Source organism: Geotrypetes seraphini, chromosome 10 (assembly GCF_902459505.1).
Source record: "Geotrypetes seraphini chromosome 10, aGeoSer1.1, whole genome shotgun sequence".
NCBI lineage: Eukaryota > Metazoa > Chordata > Amphibia > Gymnophiona > Dermophiidae > Geotrypetes > Geotrypetes seraphini.
This window is the reverse complement of record NC_047093.1, coordinates 28,997,026-29,015,533: the sequence shown is the minus strand read 5'-3', so window position 1 is coordinate 29,015,533 and position 18,508 is coordinate 28,997,026. Positions and strand designations below refer to the sequence as shown.

The 18,508-nt window shown below is 42.4% G+C and overlaps 1 protein-coding gene across 4 annotated transcripts in view; it reads right to left on the bottom strand.

Annotated features, from left to right (window-relative positions):
* TMEM94 (transmembrane protein 94) overlaps window positions 1-18,508 on the bottom strand; it is a 175,322-nt gene that overhangs the window by 64,589 nt on the left and 92,225 nt on the right. For all 4 annotated transcript variants that reach the window (XM_033961457.1, XM_033961456.1, XM_033961458.1 and 1 more), the window contains 3 exons: window positions 4,829-4,931; window positions 4,399-4,616; window positions 2,870-3,051 (listed from right to left, as the gene is read on the bottom strand). In XM_033961457.1, coding sequence (XP_033817348.1) covers window positions 2,870-3,051; window positions 4,399-4,616; window positions 4,829-4,931 — 503 coding nt within the window. The remainder of the gene's footprint in view (window positions 1-2,869; window positions 3,052-4,398; window positions 4,617-4,828; window positions 4,932-18,508) is intronic.

Below are 18,508 nucleotides of genomic sequence, written 5' to 3'. Positions count from 1 at the left end.
CACACTGTATGCAGAGAAAATGTTAATTATCATTTATATTCCGGTTCTTTTTTTCAAAGAAGTCAAGGCAGATGACTCTATGCAATGTCACCTCAGTAACAACCATATAAAAATAGACAAATATACCCCCCTCCCTTTTTACTAAACCGCGATAGCAGGTTTTAGCGCAGGGAGCTGCACTGAATGCCCCAAGCTGCTCTCGACACTCATAGGCTCCCTGCGCTAAAAAACGCTATTGCGGTTTAGTAAAAGGGGGCCATAGTGCAAAATATAGACAGCAGATATAAATTCTCAAAACGGACACATTTAAATCACTAAATTGAAAATAAAATCATTTTTCCTACCTTTGTCTGGTGATTTCATGAGTCTCTGGTTGCACTTTCTTCTTCTGACTGTGCATCCAATATTTCTTCCTTTCTTTTAACCTCCTGTATGCTTCCTCTCTTCCAGACTTCATTCCCTTCCCCAACTTTTTCTTCCTCTCTCTCTGCCCCCTCCCCTTTCTTCCTCTCTCCCTGCCCCCTCCCCTTTCTTTCTGTCTCCCTGCCCCCTTCTTTCTTTCTGTCTCCCTGCTTGCCCCCCTTTCTTTCTTTCTCCCTGCCCTTCCCCGCCGTCATCGGGGAACAGGCCCCAAGTCACCACCGCCCCAAGCTCTCCCTACAGATTAGAAGCATCGGACCGACCAGCATTCCTCTCCCTGACATTAATTCTGACGTCGGAGAGGAAGTTCCGGGCCAGCCAGGCAGCAATTGGCTAGCCCAGAACTTCCTCTCCGATGGCAGAATTGAGGTGAGAGGAAGGCAGAATTGAGGTGAGAGGAAGGTTGGTGAGAGGAAGGCTGATCGGCCCGGTGGATTGCGAAGGCAATGCAAGTCTATCACGGAGCCCAGGATGGGCTCCGTGATCGAATCGTATTGCCTTCGCGATCTACTGGCCGATCGCAATCGATGTATTGGGCACCCCTGAACTAGAGGGTCTATTCATTGAAAATACATGCCACTACAACACAACACACAAATGATTTTGAAGGAAAAGGATCTCAGAAATCCAAACCATAGACTAAATTAATGTCCATTAGTTATAACTGGATTAAATTTTTTTTTATTGATGAAAAAAAAAAAAAAAAAACTTCCGAAAATCCTTTATGGATATATTGGGACAAAAAGTCTTTCATTGAACTTTTTTCTTTTACTATTTCTTTCGCTTGTTTTATCTTTTTTTAATCCTTTTGCTTATAAATGTATGGCAAGAAACAAAAATCTTTTCTTGATTGTTTATATATCTTTCAAACGGCACTTAATATATTGGATGATAACTGCTATTGATGTAAAAGTGCAACAGAATCCTTGTGATGAATGTGAATCAACTAACAAGAGCTCCAAACAATATTTGCTTTAAACATACAACGCATAAGTTTCAAGCAAGAAAACACTTATCTTGTGTGCGCTATTGAATGAATGCACTCTGCTGTAAATCACGTGGTTAGAGTACCAAAAGTACCGACGGGTCCTGTTGAATGCTGGTAAGGGAGGGTTTGAGGGAAAGCTAGACCAGCACATGCCTTGAAGAAACCGCTAGTTTGACCACGATTTACATTGGAGAGTGCATTCATTCAACTGCAAACACAAGATAAGTGTTTTCTTGCTTGTTTGGAGAACTTGTTAGTCGATTCACATTCATCACAAGGACTCTGTTGCACTTTTACTTCACTAGCGGTTATCATCCAATATATTAAGTGCCATTTGAAAGATATATATATATATACATATATATATATATATATATATATAAACAATTTAAAAAATATTTATTTTTTTTTGCCACACATTTATAGTCTAAAGGATTTTTAAAAAATAAAACAAGAGAAAGAAATAGTAAAAAAGAAAAAAGTTCAATAAAAGTCTTTTTGTACAAATATATCCACAAAGGGCACCTGGACCAATCAGGCCCTAGGATCCTGTGGGTTGGGCAGGGGAGGGGCGGGCCCGCCTAATTTGGACGGAGGCGGGCCTGCTGGCCAGACGTGCAAGGAGCCATCCAGTCCAACTTGAAAAGTAAGACAAAGGGGGGGTTCCGGTATGGGGGGGCTGTTTGGGGGGGGCCGGCAGGAGAGGTTGGGTACCCTCCTGCCATCAATCTTAGGGGGGCGTTGGGGGGGGCCAGCAGGAGGGGTTGGGTACCCAACTGCCGCGATTGTCGGAAGGGCCATTGGGGGTTCAGCAGGAGGGATTGGGTACCCTCCTGCCACGATTGTCAGGAGGGCAGGAGGGGGTTGGGTATCTTCCTGCCGGCGATCTTCGGGTGGGTCGTTGGGGGGATCCAGGGAGGGGGATTGGGCATGTTAAACCTGATTATGTAACCGGCGTCTGCAACGTGGACGTCGGCTACAGAATTGGGTTAACTTTGGGTGGGTGTAGGCCCGATTCAGTATAGGACGCCCGGACCGGCGTCTTATACAGAATCCGGGCCTAAGAGTCCAGGCTAACTGGGACATTTTATTGCTAGTTTGGGATAGGGTTGGGAAGGTTGTTTTAGGATGGCCGGCGGTATTGATTTCAACCCACCTTTGCGGGATATTTTTTTTTTACCTCTTCTCTTCCTGGGTTGGTATTCTGTTTGGGACCTTCTTCTTTCACTTCCTTGCTCTGTTATATTTAGTTTTATTGTACTGTTATTAGACTGATAATTATCACAATATGTTTCATATGTTCCAGAACTATTGTTACACTGAGGAGGTCAAGTGGGATGCTTCAACTGGGGAAGGGGGGTTTATTCTTTGTTATTTTCCGATGTTTATGGGGTTTGTTCTTTGTCATTTTCTGTACAACATCAATAAAAAAATTGTTGAATCTAACATGTTATTGCTCACCTTGCTCTTTAGCTCATCTTCAACTGAAAAGTAGACGAAGCGTATGCAAGCATTAACCAGAGCATCAATGAGACGCACAATGTCCAAACGGGCCTGGAACTGGGAGGAAACCATTCCCATGAAGATCTGCCCACTCAGGGCTTGAACACTGTCCTCTTTCTCCATCGCCTCCCCGATCCCCTCTGCAAACATGCACAAGCACAGACACACAGATGCGCAGACAAACCAGAAACATGTTCCCAAATAAGCACACAAAAAAAGCATCACCAACCCAACACAGACACATTCCAGAGGGGAAAAATACAAAAAGTGTTCAGTTAATAACAGAACATGAACCAATGTAAAAAGGTGCCTCTTTGCAATAATCCAAGCAGAGATTTTGTGACATTTCATTGTACTCTATGTTTCATGTCAAATAACAAATAACAAAACAATATAAGCAATTGTACTTTTACTGTAAGTATTTTTATGACCTTCACCCAGCATTTGAGAGTTATTCAAACTAATCCATGTTCAGAACACCAACAGTACATAACTGAAAATTCTGAGAAAGTTTAAATTGCGCTGTTCATGAATCCTTCCATCCGTTGTCGATGGTCAAATAAAAAAAGCTGGTTTGAATTCACAGCACAAATGAAGCTGATACACTAACCCCCTCTTTTACTAAGGTGTGCTAGCCGATTTAGTAAAAGGATCCCTAAATTAATTAGCTTCTCTTGGTCTTTGATACTGCTTAGCCAGGAACTCCTATGTGATGGGGAATATATAGTATTTCAATTTTTTTTTTTTTTTTAAGTTTTTTTATTGATTTTTTCATTTAACAACAAGTGTCATAAATTTTCATACAATTATCTTAACAATACACTTGATATTTCTATAATGTATTTTATACATAACATTTCTTATCTTATTTTTCTTATGATTTTATATATCATATAACTGTAATTATTTTTCTTATAAAGTTATACAACATATATATTGTAATGATTTTATCAATTATTTTTAAAATTTTGAACCTTTTTCTCCTCCTTTTATTACATTGTTTTCATGTAAGAATACCATCTATTAATAATATTTTATTTATAATTTATAATAAAGAGAATACAGTGGTGCCTCGCATAAAGAACGCCTCGCACAGCGAACGCTGCACACAACGAACTTCATGTCATGATTCATACAACGAACTTCGTTTCACACAACGAAGTCGCCCGAGCTTCCACGATCGCTGCCGATGTATTGCATCCTTCTGCGCAGGCACTGCAGGCAGTCGTTAGTCACTGCGCTTAACGCGTTTCACATAACGAACTTTTCGCATAACAAACTTGCTCCTGGAACGAATTAAGTTCGTTGTGTGAGGCACCACTGTAAATCCCCCTCCCATATTTCAATTTCTAAATCTCAAAATGAGGGGTGGAAGTTAAATTTCTTTCACAAAAATTCTAATCGGCCCAAACCTCCAATGCCTATTCTATTTCCTGCCTGAAGTTCAGTGTGTAGCATTTTGAAAGCTTACACCTGTGGACACATACCATCAGAGCTCCAACTGTTTCTTCGGCTGCTCTGTTTGATAGGGGTAGTCATTGGAAGATCACATGAGGTGAAGATGGCATTCTGTCCTGGCATCTGGAGAAGTTCTATGCACTTGCCATTTAGTTGGCAAGACAGTGTGCATTGCATGGGTTTGTAGGAGAAGGCAGAGCAGTATCCAGATAGACAAGCTCGCTGGTAGAAATCCAGAACTTTCTTCCTGCAAGACAGAGACAAGTACACAAAAAACAAGAGAGAGAAGTTTTGGGGACAGGAAGACAAAAAAGATAAGCAAACAAATATCAAAAGCTGAAAGCTGAAGCACCTCTGGCTTGAAAATGAATGCAGAGGACTGATTATGCACATTTATAGAAATGTGTGACCAACTCTGAACATTCCACTTTTTCCCTACAAACCATTATCCTTACTCACCTGTCTGATCCAGAGAGGGGGTAGATATCCGCACCATCCCAAAAATCTGTACAGGCTTCTAGGATGATATCAGCTGTGCCATGAGAAAGCATCTGTTCCGTGCCTGGAGAGGAGAAAGAAAACGGTTATGCAAGACTGACTGGTGTCTCATTGAACAAAAATATAATTTTCCATGGACAGGTAAATTAAAACATGAAGAAAATCACTCAGGCTGTTGTGAAGAAATCTTTTTTATTCTCTCAAGAAACTAAGAATTGTAAAGAAATATTTTGAACCATTAGCCTTTAGGCTATTTGTTCAATCCTTGATATTGTCAAGATTAGCTTATTGCATCATTATATCAGTATAGGTTTGAGAAACATTACCTCCAAGGTTAACGTTCTGGAAAACTTTTTTTTTTTTTTTTTATAGTAACTTCTGCTTTTTTTTTTTCTTTTTTTTTAATCTTTATTCCTTTTTATTTCTTTCAACAAGTGTACAATATTATTACAATTAATTCACATAACTCACTTGACATTCTTAAACAATGTTATTATACATGTTTTAATTCCCCCCACCCACCTCCCATCCCTTCCCATATCAACAAAATAATCTATCCAAACATATACATACTTAGACAACTCTCTTTCATAATATAGTTAATCTTACATTAATTTATCCCTCCCCCCACCCTTTCTTCCTCAAACTCTTTGTTCATTTTATTATATAAATTAATGCACAACAAATATATCTCATCATATTACATATATCCCCTAATATTTCATAACAACATATTTCCAATAAATTTACCCCCTTTCCTTTTTTTTCTATTCATACATATATACCATGTTTCTTATATCCATGAATCAGTTGAAATATACCGCTGTTTAATTAGATTATCCTACCCCCCCCCCCCCCATTTCTACAAATTATCCCCTAAGGAAAAAGAATAAACCTTAATCATTATAATATTCAATTAATGGCCTCCACACCTCCTGAAACCTTTTAAAATGCCCCCTCTGTACTGCAAGAAATCTTTCCATCTTATACATATGGCATACTGAGTTCCACCAAAAACTACAATTCAGTCTAGAACAATCTTTCCAATTAGTCATTATTTGCTGCATTCCCACACCAGTAAGAATCATCAGTAATTTATTGTTTGCTGCAGATATTTGGCTTTTGGCCCTCATACACATTCCAAAAACCACTGTGTCATATGACAGTGCCACATGACTCTCCATCATTAGGTTAACTTGATCCCAGATTGATATCCAAAATGCCTGAATACATGGACAATAAAATAAAAGATGGTCTAAAGTTCCAACTTCAATTTTACAATGCCAGCATCTATTAGACTTAGAGCAATCTAATTTTTGTAATCTAGTAGGGGTCCAGAATGCTCTATGCAACAAAAAGAACCATGTTTGCCTAATATTTGCCGACATCGTACCTTTAATTCTCCAAGACCAAATACGTGGCCATTGAGATGCATTAATCTGATGCTTAATCTCAATGCTCCAAAAATCTCTTAATCCATTTTTAGGTTTCTTATTCAAATAATTAGATATAATTTTTTTTTAATTCTTTATTCATTTTTAATCTTTCAACAAGTGTACAATAAGAGTGATACATAGATTTACAAACAACACTTGATAAATCTATCAAGATAATAACAAATGTATATATACCTAAACCCTTCTCCCCCCCCCTCCCTTTCCATACTATTCTTCTTAATTGAGTCAATCTTTTTCATATTTTCTTTTTACCTATTTCTTCATTTATACAATCCCTCCCCTTTCCCCTCCATTCATAAGTTATGTTAAGAAAATGGTGTCTATTCATTACAAAACAATGTCAATGGCTCCCATATTTTATTAAACCTTTTATAATTTCCATTTTGTATTGCTATTGAACGTTCCATTTTGTATAGATGACAAAGTGAATTCCACCAGAAATTAAAGTTAAGTCTGCTGTGATCTTTCCAATTGTTAGTAATATGTTGCATGGCAACTCCTGTCATAATCAATAAAAGTTTGTTATTACTTGCCGATATCTGACTCTTTTTTCTCATAGACATGCCAAATATCACAGTATCATAAGTTAATGCTACAGGATTTTCTAATAAAGAATTTATTTGATCCCAGATCGAATTCCAAAAGGCTAATATATAGGGACAAAAAAATAAAAGATGATCCAAAGTCCCTACATCAAGCTTACAATGCCAGCATCTATTAGACAATGAACTATTTAATTTTTGTAATCTAACAGGGGTCCAAAATGCTCTATGCAAAAGAAAAAACCAAGTTTGTCTCATAGATGCTGACAGTGTACATCTTATTCTCCAAGACCAAATTTGTGGCCATTGAGATGCTGAAATTTGATGCTTAATCTCAATGCTCCAAATATCCCTAAGACCATTTTTAGGTTTTTTATTAACCAATTCACTAATAACTTTATACCACTGCGCGGCCTGGTGACCCAGAAAATCTGCCTGGAAGCATAAAAATTCCATGCTATATTGAGAATTAAGATTTTTCCATTCAGGGAACCCTGCCTGAATGGCCTGCTTCAATTGCAACCATCTATAAAATTGTGATTTATTCAGTCCAAATTTATTTTGCAATTGTGTAAACTCAAGCATATTTCCATTTGAAATAACATCATTTAAAGTTCGTATTCCTGCATTTAACCAATGCCTCCAGACAATCTTAGATCCGCCAATTTGAATCTTGGAGTTTAGCCATATAGATTGATTTGTTGATTTATTAATAGGAATTTCAGTTAAATTACTTACATACCTCAGAGTTTTCCATGTATCTAATAACATTTTATTTTCTTTATACAATCTGGGCATCTTGATACTGAGAATGTGACAAAGATGTAAAGGAGACAGGAGTCGCCATTCCAAATATAACCAATCTGGAGTGTATTCAATGAGGTCTGGGAGGACCCAATACATACCTTGACGTAAAATATAGGCCTGATGATACCTATAAAAATTTGGGAAATTTACCCCACCCTCCTTAATTGATTTCTGTAAAGATACAAAAGTAATTCTAGGTGTTTTGCCAAGCCAAACAAACTTAATAATTATTGAATTCAATTTTTTATAAAAAGAGTTTTGAAAAAACACCGGAATCATACACATTTGATAGCAAACCAAAGGCAACACCATCATTTTTAAGGTTTGAACTCTCCCCCACCAAGATATATGTAACGGATTCCATTGTTCACATAATTCCGAAACCTTTTTTAATAAAAGTTTTTCATTTTCTTTTACTGTATCCTCTATTGAATTTTTAATCCAAATTCCTAAATATTTTAATCCATACTCCTTCCAAACAAAAGGAAATGAATCAAACATAGTTTTTATGCAATGTACATTAAGCGAAAGAATTTCAGATTTACCCCAATTGATTTTATATCCTGAAAACATTCCAAACCTTTCAATCAATTCTAACAAACACGGTATGGTTGAACCTGGATTGCGCAAATATAACAAAATATCATCCGCATAATTCTAACAAATAATAATATTGTAACTTTTCCCTTTCCTTCCCACCCCTTCCTGTTCGTCCACTTCTGTCTGTCTTTTGAGTGACTTTTGTAAACTAAATGTATTACCACATTCTGATGGTTTTTAAAATTGTACATCGCTTAGATATTGTTATAAGCGATTCATCAAATAAAGGTTAAACTTGAACTTGAAACTTGATAAGCAGATAATTTGTATTCCCATTCTTTCAGGGGAATACCCTGTATCCCCTTTGTCTGGTTAATAGCTATCAATAAGGGTTCTAAAACAATATCAAACAGCAAAGGAGATAATGGACATCCCTGTCTAACTCCTCTATGTAATTTAAAACATTATTATTAATAATTATTATTATAAATTATTATTAATGTATAATCTTGCCATAGGGGAGCTATACAAAGTTTTAGTCATTTGAACAAAACCAGGACCTATACCAAACCATTCCAAAGCCTGATACATGAATGACCATTCTACTCTATCAAAAGCTTTTTCTGCATCCAAAGATAGAGCAAAAGCTGGTTCATTCATCATTTTAGTTAAATTTAAAGTATGAAACGTCAGTCTTGTATTGTTAGAAGAATGTTTGTTAGCAATGAAACCCGTTTGATGTACATCAATTATGTAAGGGAGAGCCTTTGCCAATCTTAATGCCAGAGCCTTAGCCAATAATTTTCCATCCACATTAATTAATGATATTGGCCTGTAATTTGAAACCATAGTGGGATCTTTATTTGGCTTTGGCAAAACAATCACCACAGATTCTGCCATAGTACTTTTAATACAACCTTTATTAAGTTGAAACTGATATAAATTTAGTAAATAGGGTAATAAAAAATTTTGAAATGTTTTATAAAATTCCACAGTAAAACCATCCCCACCTGGAGCGGATCCAACTCTAAGAGACTTCAACGCTGTTTCTAATTATTTTAATGATATAGGTTCTTCTAAACTTCTTTTCATATGATCAGGAAGTTTTGGACCCTCAAGAATATTTAAAAATTCCATACCTTTTTGAACTTTATCAACAGAAGACTCGGAAGAATACAGCTCTTTGTAAAAAACCAAAAATTGATTTAAAATATTACTAATTTGATTATGCATATTTCCTTTTTCATCTTTTATTGCAATTATTTTTATTCTTCTCTTCTTTGCTTTAAGATAATTTGCAAGTAAACTTCCTGCCTTATTAGATTTTCCATAATACAAGGTTTGCGAAGAAAACAAATCTTTCCTTGCCATTCTTGAAGAAATTTCATTATATTTACCCTTAGTCTTTAATAAAGCTTGCAAAGTGTCGTGATTCCATTTATCAATTAATTTGGACTCCAGCATTTTAATTTTTTTCCAAATCTGAAAATTGTTTAAAAAGTTGTTTTTTAATATATGCAGAATAAGAAATAATATTACCTCTTATAGTAGCTTTAAATGCGTCCCATAAAATTTCCACATTAATATCTGCTGAAGAATTTATTTGGAAAAAATCTAAAATTTTTAACTTAATCTCTTCAAGAAAAATTGGATCCGAAATCAATGTATTATCAAACCTCCATAATGATCTATTATATTCACTATTATCTAATATAAGTGTAATCCACACCCCTCCATGATCAGATAAAATAATTGGATCAATGGAAGCTTGTGTCACTTGTTGCACCATGGAATTTGATACCAATATATAATCAATTCTTGAAAAAGATTTATGAACTGGTGAGCAAAAAGAGAATTCCTGATCATTAAAATGAAGAATACGCCATATATCTTTCAAATTACAAGTATTCACCAAATTATCTAACCCTAATGATTTTATATTTTTACTTGGCTTTTTATCCAAAAAAGGATCCATAACAGCATTAAAATCTCCAGCTACTACTAAATTAGAAGCAGCCAGTGGGAGTATTAATTTTTGTAATTTTGTAAAAAAATCATTTTGATTCGAATTCGGGGCATAGATATTTAGTAAAGTCAAAGTATTATTTCCCATACTCATTTCCGCTTGTATCCATCTCCCTAAAGGATCAAAATCTATCATTTTAAATGAAGCTAAACATTTTTTGTTCACTCCTGCCTTTTTCCCCACTGCAGAAGCGAAAAAACAGTGTTTTACCCAATTATCTTCTAGCTTCCTGGATTCAACCACTGACAAATGTGTCTCTTGAATATAATAATTTTAAATAATCACAGCTCTAATTTATAAATAAATTATGACTTAATTAATATCCTTATTTAAAGGTGAAGTGCTCAGACCTTATAACCAGTGTTTTTAGTGATGTCAACAAGGGTTAACAAGGGGACCATCATCGCCTTCACCGTCCCCAAACCACCATTATTATATAAACAAAACACTCCACGTGAATTGCTATTGTATATGATATATACTTATCTTCGCCAGGTGGTTGTTGGTAATGTTAAACCTCGTTGACAAAATTTAAGAACCGTGTTATGTGAGCTTAAAAAAATTTCACTCTGTGTTTTTCTCTACTTATGGTTCCTGTCCCCCCCGACCCAGGTTTCGTGTCTTCGTCAGGGAGGGACATTGATACTATTACTGGCTCACTGGGACTGGACCTAACCAAAATGTTGGGAAGACTGAATATAATACACATCTTGAATATAATACACATCAGCCTGTTGCCTTTTTAAAAATGCTAACATTTTTTTCCTCTTTACTGGGTGATTAAGGCCATTAACATTGAGCGAAAAGATTTTAATCTCCATCAATCCAAATAATTTTTACAAAAGCTCTTCCATTTATTATATCTAAACAAAAAACTGAAATCAGTTGAAATGAATAAACACCATTTTCATTTATATCCCACACTACAACATCCCTACCCCAATTATCAAACCCCCCTAACCCCCCTCCCATCCCTCCCTCTCCCACCCTTAATATAGACTGATAAAGCACAGTTACTTACCGTAACAGGTGTTATCCAGGGACAGCAGGCAGATATTCTCACATGTGGGTGACGTCATCTACGGAGCCCCAGCGCGGACAGCTTTTCAAGCAAACTTGATTGAAGTTTCAAGTTTGCTACACTGCACCACGCATGTGCATGCCTTCTTGCCCACTAGAGGGCGCATCCCACCTCGTGGTCCTCAGTTCCATAACTAGCAAAGAAGCCATCCCCGGGGAGGCGGGCGGGTTGTGAGAATATCTGCCTGCTGTCCCTGGATAACACCTGTTACGGTAAGTAACTGTGCTTTATCCCAGGACAAGCAGGCAGCATATTCTCACATGTGGGTGACCTCCAAGCCAACCAAAAAAAAAAGGGCAGGTGGGAGGATGGCAATTTAGGAAAACAGATTACGTAACACCGACTGGCCAAACCGGCCGTCGTTTCTGGACAAAGTGTCCAGGCAATAGTGGGAGGTGAACGTATGAACCGAAGACCAAGAGGCAGCTTTACATATGTCCTCCATAGGAGTGGATTGGAGGAAAGCAACCGAAGCTGCCATCGCCCGGACCTTATGCCCCGTGACTCGACCCGGGAGCGGAAGACCAGCCTGAGCGTAGCAAAAAGAAATACAAGCAGCCAACCAGTTGGACAAGGTGCGCTTGGAAACAGGGTGTCCTAAACGATTAGGATCAAAGGACAAAAACAATTGAGGAACCTTCCGATGAGACCTGGTATGTTGGAGATAAAATGCCAACGCCCTCTTACAGTCAAGCGTGTGGAGCGCCGTCTCGCCAGGATGGGAGTGGGGCTTAGGAAAGAACACAGGAAGGACAATGGACTGATTGAGGTGGAAATCAGACACAACTTTAGGTAAAAATTTAGGATGGGTGCGGAGAACCACCTTGTCATGATGAAACACAGTAAAAGGCGGGTCCGCAACCAAAGCTTGCAACTCACTAATCCGTCGAGCAGATGTGAGGGCAATCAGAAATACCACCTTCCAAGTAAGAAATTTCAGGAGAGACTTGTCGATAGGCTCAAAGGGAGGTTTCATCATTTGAGCTAAGACAACATTCAAATCCCAAACGACGGGAGGAGGCTTCAGAGGGGGACGAACATTGATGAGACCCTTCCTGAACCGAGTCACCAGAGGATGAAGCGAAAGAGAACGTCCTCCCAAGTGACGATGGAAAGCGGAAATGGCACTGAGATGCACCCTAACAGATGTCATCTTCAGGTCCGAATTAGACAGATGCAACAAGTAGTCCAGCACCGAAGACACCGTAACCGAATCCGGATCCAGATGACGCGAGGAACACCAGGAGGAAACCTGGTCCATTTCTGGGAATAACAAAGCCTGGTCGAGACCTTGCGCGAGGCTTCCAAAACTTCCCTCACCGACTGAGAAACAGGAACCGAAGTCAAGGGGCAAGGAACCAAGCGGTCAGGTGTAACGACTGAAGATTGGGATGCAAGAGCGAACCCCGACTCTGAGATAGCAGAGAGGGAAACACAGGTAGAAGCAGAGGCTCCCTGACACTGAGTTGAAGAAGCAGGGAGAACCAGTGTTGACGAGGCCACCGAGGCGCAATGAGAATCATAGTGGCTCTGGATGATTTGAGACGAACCAACGTCCTCAAGATCAGGGGAAAAGGAGGAAACGCATAAAGGAATCTCCCTCCCCAGTCGAGAAGAAAGGCATCCGCTTCCAGACGGTCCGGGGAGTACATCCGAGAACAATACAGGGGCAGTTTGTGAGTCTCCGGAGAGGCGAACAGATCTACCTGCGGAGTCCCCCAGCGGTCGAAGACCTCGCGTAGGACTCTGGAGTTGAGTGACCACTCGTGTGGCTGGAGAAGCCGACTGAGTTTGTCTGCCAAGCAGTTCCGTTCTCCCTGGATATAGACCGCCTGTAGGAAGATGTTCTGGGAGATCGCCCATTCCCAAAGGCGTAGAGCTTCCCGGCAAAGGGACCAAGAGCCTGTCCCACCTTGCTTGTTCACATAATACATGGCCACCTGGTTGTCCGTTCGCACGAGGACTACCTGATCGTGAAGTAGGTGGCAGAATGCGCGAGCCGCCAGAAAGATGGCACGGAGCTCCAACACATTGATGTGACAGCGTCGGTCCTCCGCCGACCACAGGCCCTGGGTCCGCAGACCGTCGAGGTGGGCCCCCCACGCGTACTCCGAGGAGTCCATGGTCAGAACTTTGCGATGTGGAGGGACGAGAAAGAGCAAACCCCCGGAAAGATTCGAAGAGTCGGTCCACCAACGGAGCGATCGTCTCAAAGAAGGAGTCACCGCTATGAGACAAGAGACAGGATCGCAATCCTGGCGCCACTGAGATGCCAGAGTCCACTGAGGAATTCTCAGGTGCAGTCTGGCGAACGGAGTGACGTGGACCGTAGATGCCATGTGGCCCAGAAGCATCATCATGCGCTGAGCCGACACGACAGGCAGCCGAGAAATCAGACGGCTCAACCGAACCAAAGCCTCCAACCGAGGAGGGGGGAGGAACAAACGAAGGCGAACAGTGCGCCTATAAATTGAAGTGATTGGGTTGGGCACAACTGTGACTTGGGAAAGTTTACCTCGAACCCCAGTCGCTGAAGGAAGATGATAGACTGTAGGGTCGCTGAGATAACCCCCTCCCTGGTTGGGGCTTTGATCAGCCAATCGTCCAGGTAGGGGAAGACCTGAAGACCCTGAGACCTCAGTGCTGCAGCGACTACCACCATACACTTCGTGAAGACTCGAGGGGACGAAGCCAGGCCGAAGGGGAGGACCCGGTACTATAGGTGTAACTCGCCCACCTGGAACCGTAAGAATTTGCGGAAGGTGGGATGCACCGGAACATGGGTATACGCTTCCTTCAGGTCCAGGGAGCACATCCAGTCCCCTTCCTCCAAGAGAGGATACAATACCGGAAGGGACAACATCCGGAACTTCTCCCGGACCAGGAACTTGTTGAGCTTCCTGAGGTCTAGAATGGGGGCGCAAGTCCCCGGTCTTTTTTGGGACCAAAAAGTAATGGGAGTAAAACCCCCGCCCCCGCTGATCGGGGGGTTCAGGTTCCACCGCCCGCAGCCTCAACAAGGCCCTGGCCTCGGCCATGAGGATGGGGAGCTGGGGCCGATTGTATGGGCGAGCCCCCGGTGGCTGTTCCAGCGGCACAGACCAAAAGTTGAGAGAGTAGCCCTCGGAGACGGTCCGGAGCACCCAAGCGTCGGATGTTATCTCGGTCCAAGCCGCATAAAAGGACCGGAGTCGACCCCCTATGGGAAGGGGGTCCGGCGCGATCGCGGAGGAGGGCCGGCCCCATCCGCATCGCCCATCAAAAAGACGGCGCAGGTTTGGAGGGACCCTGCGTCGGAGGTTTCGTTTGTCCCCCTCTGCCTTGTTGAGGTGGACGTCGTGGCGGAGGCCTAGAAAAGGCCAGTGTCGACTTCTGAGGGTAACGCCTCGGAGGAGGCCGGAAGGGTTTCTGCGGCGTGGCCCGAGATTTCGGACGGACCAACGAAGCCAACGAGCGCTCCTGCTCGGACAACCGTTTGGTCGCCGCCTCTAGGGATTCATCGAACAACTCGGACCCCACGCAAGGTAAATCCGCTAGGCGTTCTTGCAGGTTTGGATCCATATCGAGGGTGCGCAGCCACGCTAGTCGGCGCATAGCTACAGCAAATGCAGACACCCTCGACACCAGCTCAAACGCGTCGTACACAGCGTGAAAGAGGTACAGGCGTAATTGAGACAGGTTGGACATAAACCTGGCGAATCCGTCCCTACGGGAATCTGGCAGATCGTCGTGATACTGCGGGAGGTCCTTCACCATGCCCCGTAAATAGGACGAGAATGTAAAGGCATAATTGAGTACCCTGGTTGCCATAAGGGAATTCGAATAGAGGCGACGACCAAACTTGTCCAGGGTCCGACCCTCCCTGCCGGGCGGGACTGCCGCAGAAACTCGGGAGGGTTGTGTCTTTTTGAGCGCAGACTCGACCAGCAAAGACTGGTGGGAGAGTTGAGCCTTCTCGAATCCCTTGGGTGGTATCGTCCTATACTTGGACTCCATCTTGGACGGAACCGCTGTGACTGTAAGAGGTGAAGTCAGGTTCTTAAGCAAGGTCTGATGAAGGACCTTATTCAAGGGCAGCCGAGGGATTTCCCTTGGGGGAGTGGGAAGGTCCTGCTCCTCGAGGAACTCTTTTGTGTATTGAGATCCAGCCATGAGGTCCAGACCCAAGGCACGAGCCATGTCCTGCACGAAGCTGGAGAAGGAGGATGGTCTGGCGGGCGGCGAGGGGGTTCTCGACCTCTCCGCCGAACAGAAGGGGGAAGCCTCGTGGGAATATCGTGGTTCCCTAGCGGACCCTGAGTCCCAAGAGGCCAGATCCAATGGCCTCGAGGGGGTCGGGGAACGTTTCCGTCTCGAAAAACCCCTGGGAGAGGTCCCAGGCATCCGAGGGACCGAGGCACGCCCCCTCCTCTTCGGCAAGGAGTCACGCGAACCCCCTCTCGCGGGGGAACGGAGAAGCCTCAGGTTATCGAGGCGGAGCTCCGAGACCCGCAAGGCCTCGCCCCCGAGCGGCGAGGAGCGACCACGTCGTCGATGAGAGCCTCGCGAACGCTTAGGCTTCCTCGGGCGACACCTCGCCCGAGGCCGGCCCGAGGGCGAGGAGCCCCGGGAGGACCTCGAGGACGAGGAGGAGGAGATCCGTCTCACCCTGCGCACCTTGTCCCGGGGCCTTACACTCCTTTCAGGCGGGGCCCCCGAAGCCGAAGTCGAGGGCAAGGTCGGGGCCGAGGTCGGTGCTGCCCCGGTACCTGAGGCCGAGGGAGTCGAGACCGAGGTCGGCGCCCCCGAGGCCAAAGCAGTCGAGGTCGAAGCCTGCTGCAGTTGTTCGAGGGCCCCGGACAGCTCCGAGGCAATCAATGCTCGGAGCAAGTCCTGGAACGCCGGGATCCCGACCATGGTAGGCAGGTCCGAGGTCGGGGGATGCTCCCTGGAGGGCGACCTCGGTCTCGAGTATTCCCTCGGGGCATTAGTGGCCTGAGTCCTGGGCGGGGCCGAGGACGACCCACCCGCCGTTGAGGAGCCCGAAGATGGCTTCTTCGTTGACCCTGGAGTCGGGGATGGAAAAGAGGACTTACCCGAGGCAGGCTTGGTCGCAGGAGTAGGCTTCGATGTCGAGGGACGCGGCGAAGCCGAGGATGCCGAGGTCAAGGCCGGGGCCGAAGACGAGGCCGACGTCGAGGCCTTCCCGGGTGCGGAGTCAACCGCGAAGAGCTCCGCCATCCTGGCACGGCGTCGGCGGAGCGCTCTGGCCTGAAAGGTGGAGCACCGATCGCAGGAGTCAGTCGGATGCTCGGGTCCAAGGAAGAGCAAGCACCACCGGTGTGGGTCAGTGATGGAAAGTAACCGCTCACACCGGGTGCACTTCTTGAAACCCGTCAAGGGACGGGACATGAAAACCGAACCGACCGACAAGGAGTCCGGGTCGCGGCTCACGGGAGCCCCCGGAGCCGAACGGAGAAAAAAACTTTTTTTTTTTTTATTTAAAAAAGTACAAAACAAAAGAAAAGCGAAATCAAGCACCACGACCGATTAAAATACACCGGACGCGGCGACAGAAGGCAAAATAGCAGAGCTCAAATTCCACAGGGCTTCTGGCTCCGCGGAAAAAACTGAACTGAGGACCACGAGGTGGGATGCGCCCTCTAGTGGGCAAGAAGGCATGCACATGCGTGGTGCAGTGTAGCAAACTTGAAACTCCAATCAAGTTTGCTTGAAAAGCTGTCCGCGCTGGGGCTCCGTAGATGACGTCACCCACATGTGAGAATATGCTGCCTGCTTGTCCTGGGATAAAACCTGGAACTGCACATACAAGACCAAGTAAAGCTAAAATAAAAGCTCTATACAGACCTCAATTATAAAACAATATTGTATGTAATAATCATATGTACTTTCACATATAATTAATGTAATATTCTTGAAATATTGAAAATCAAAATAAGAAACTAAATAAAGATCTTCCACTCACATTATAAATAACAAAAGAGAATGTGAAACTCTATATATCTGCTAAAAGTGTCAGAATATAAGAAACCCATAAATACAAATTAAATATTAATAATATATTTTTCTCTTTTTTTTATTATTGTTATTATTATTTTTATTTTTTTTAAATATATATATATATATTTCCCTTAAATATTCTCAAAGGAGCCTGCTAAACTGAAAGCTAGAGTCCTTTGAAAATCTTTGCTAACAGAAATCATTCGTACAGAACTCATATCATAACCTTCATTAACTCATCATAACCTATGATCTAAATCTGCCACTATAAGCTCTGCATATTAATATCTTATCTTCATAAATATATTAAAATAACATATATCAGAGAGTCTAATATCTCTTCAAGATATGTAAAAGCAAAGGAAAAAAATTGTTTCAACTTTAAAAGTCATCCTTTGAGAAAAAGATATTAAAGGCTCACAGAGAAACAAACTGCCTTCTGCATCAGCATTCCATTTCACCGTTGCCATTCAAAATAAAACAGAGCCAAACTGTCAATTAGCAGATTCTCAAATATATCAAAGATGAATAACAAATAAAATCAAATAAAAACCAAGAAGAATCAATTCCAACTCCATGAAGTGAATAAGCCAAATTAAATTGACATTGGCTGCTCTCTTTGATTTAAATACATTTCCAACTTCACAGGCTCATCAAAGCTCATAGTTTTGTTGTCAATAGTTATTTTCATAATCGCAGGGTATATCAGCCCAAATCTAGCTCCGATGTCTCTTAACTTCGGCCTCATATCTAGAAATTTTTTCCTTTTATCTGCCGTTGTTTTAGCAAAATCAGGAACGATGTGCACTTTGGCATCCTGACATTTTAAATTCGCATGTTCCTTAGCCATTCTTAACACCTCTAAAACTTGTTGGTGTCTTAACAACTTGAAAATTATGGGGCGAGGACCTTTTAAAGTATCAGGTCTTCTCATTGGTATGCAATGTGCACGTTCAGCTTCTATCGGGTATTTGGATTTGAGGGGCAGGACTTTCATCAAAAAATTTTCAACAAATGAGACCGGGTTGTTTTTCTCCACCCCTTCCGGTACGCCCAAAAGTCTCAGATTACTCCACCTCATGCGATTCTGGCAATCCTCCACTTCCCTGGTGAGTGTAAAGATTTTTTCTCTGTCCAGTTTATATTGCCTTTTTTCAGCTTCAAAACTGTCCATTCGCATTTCCAACT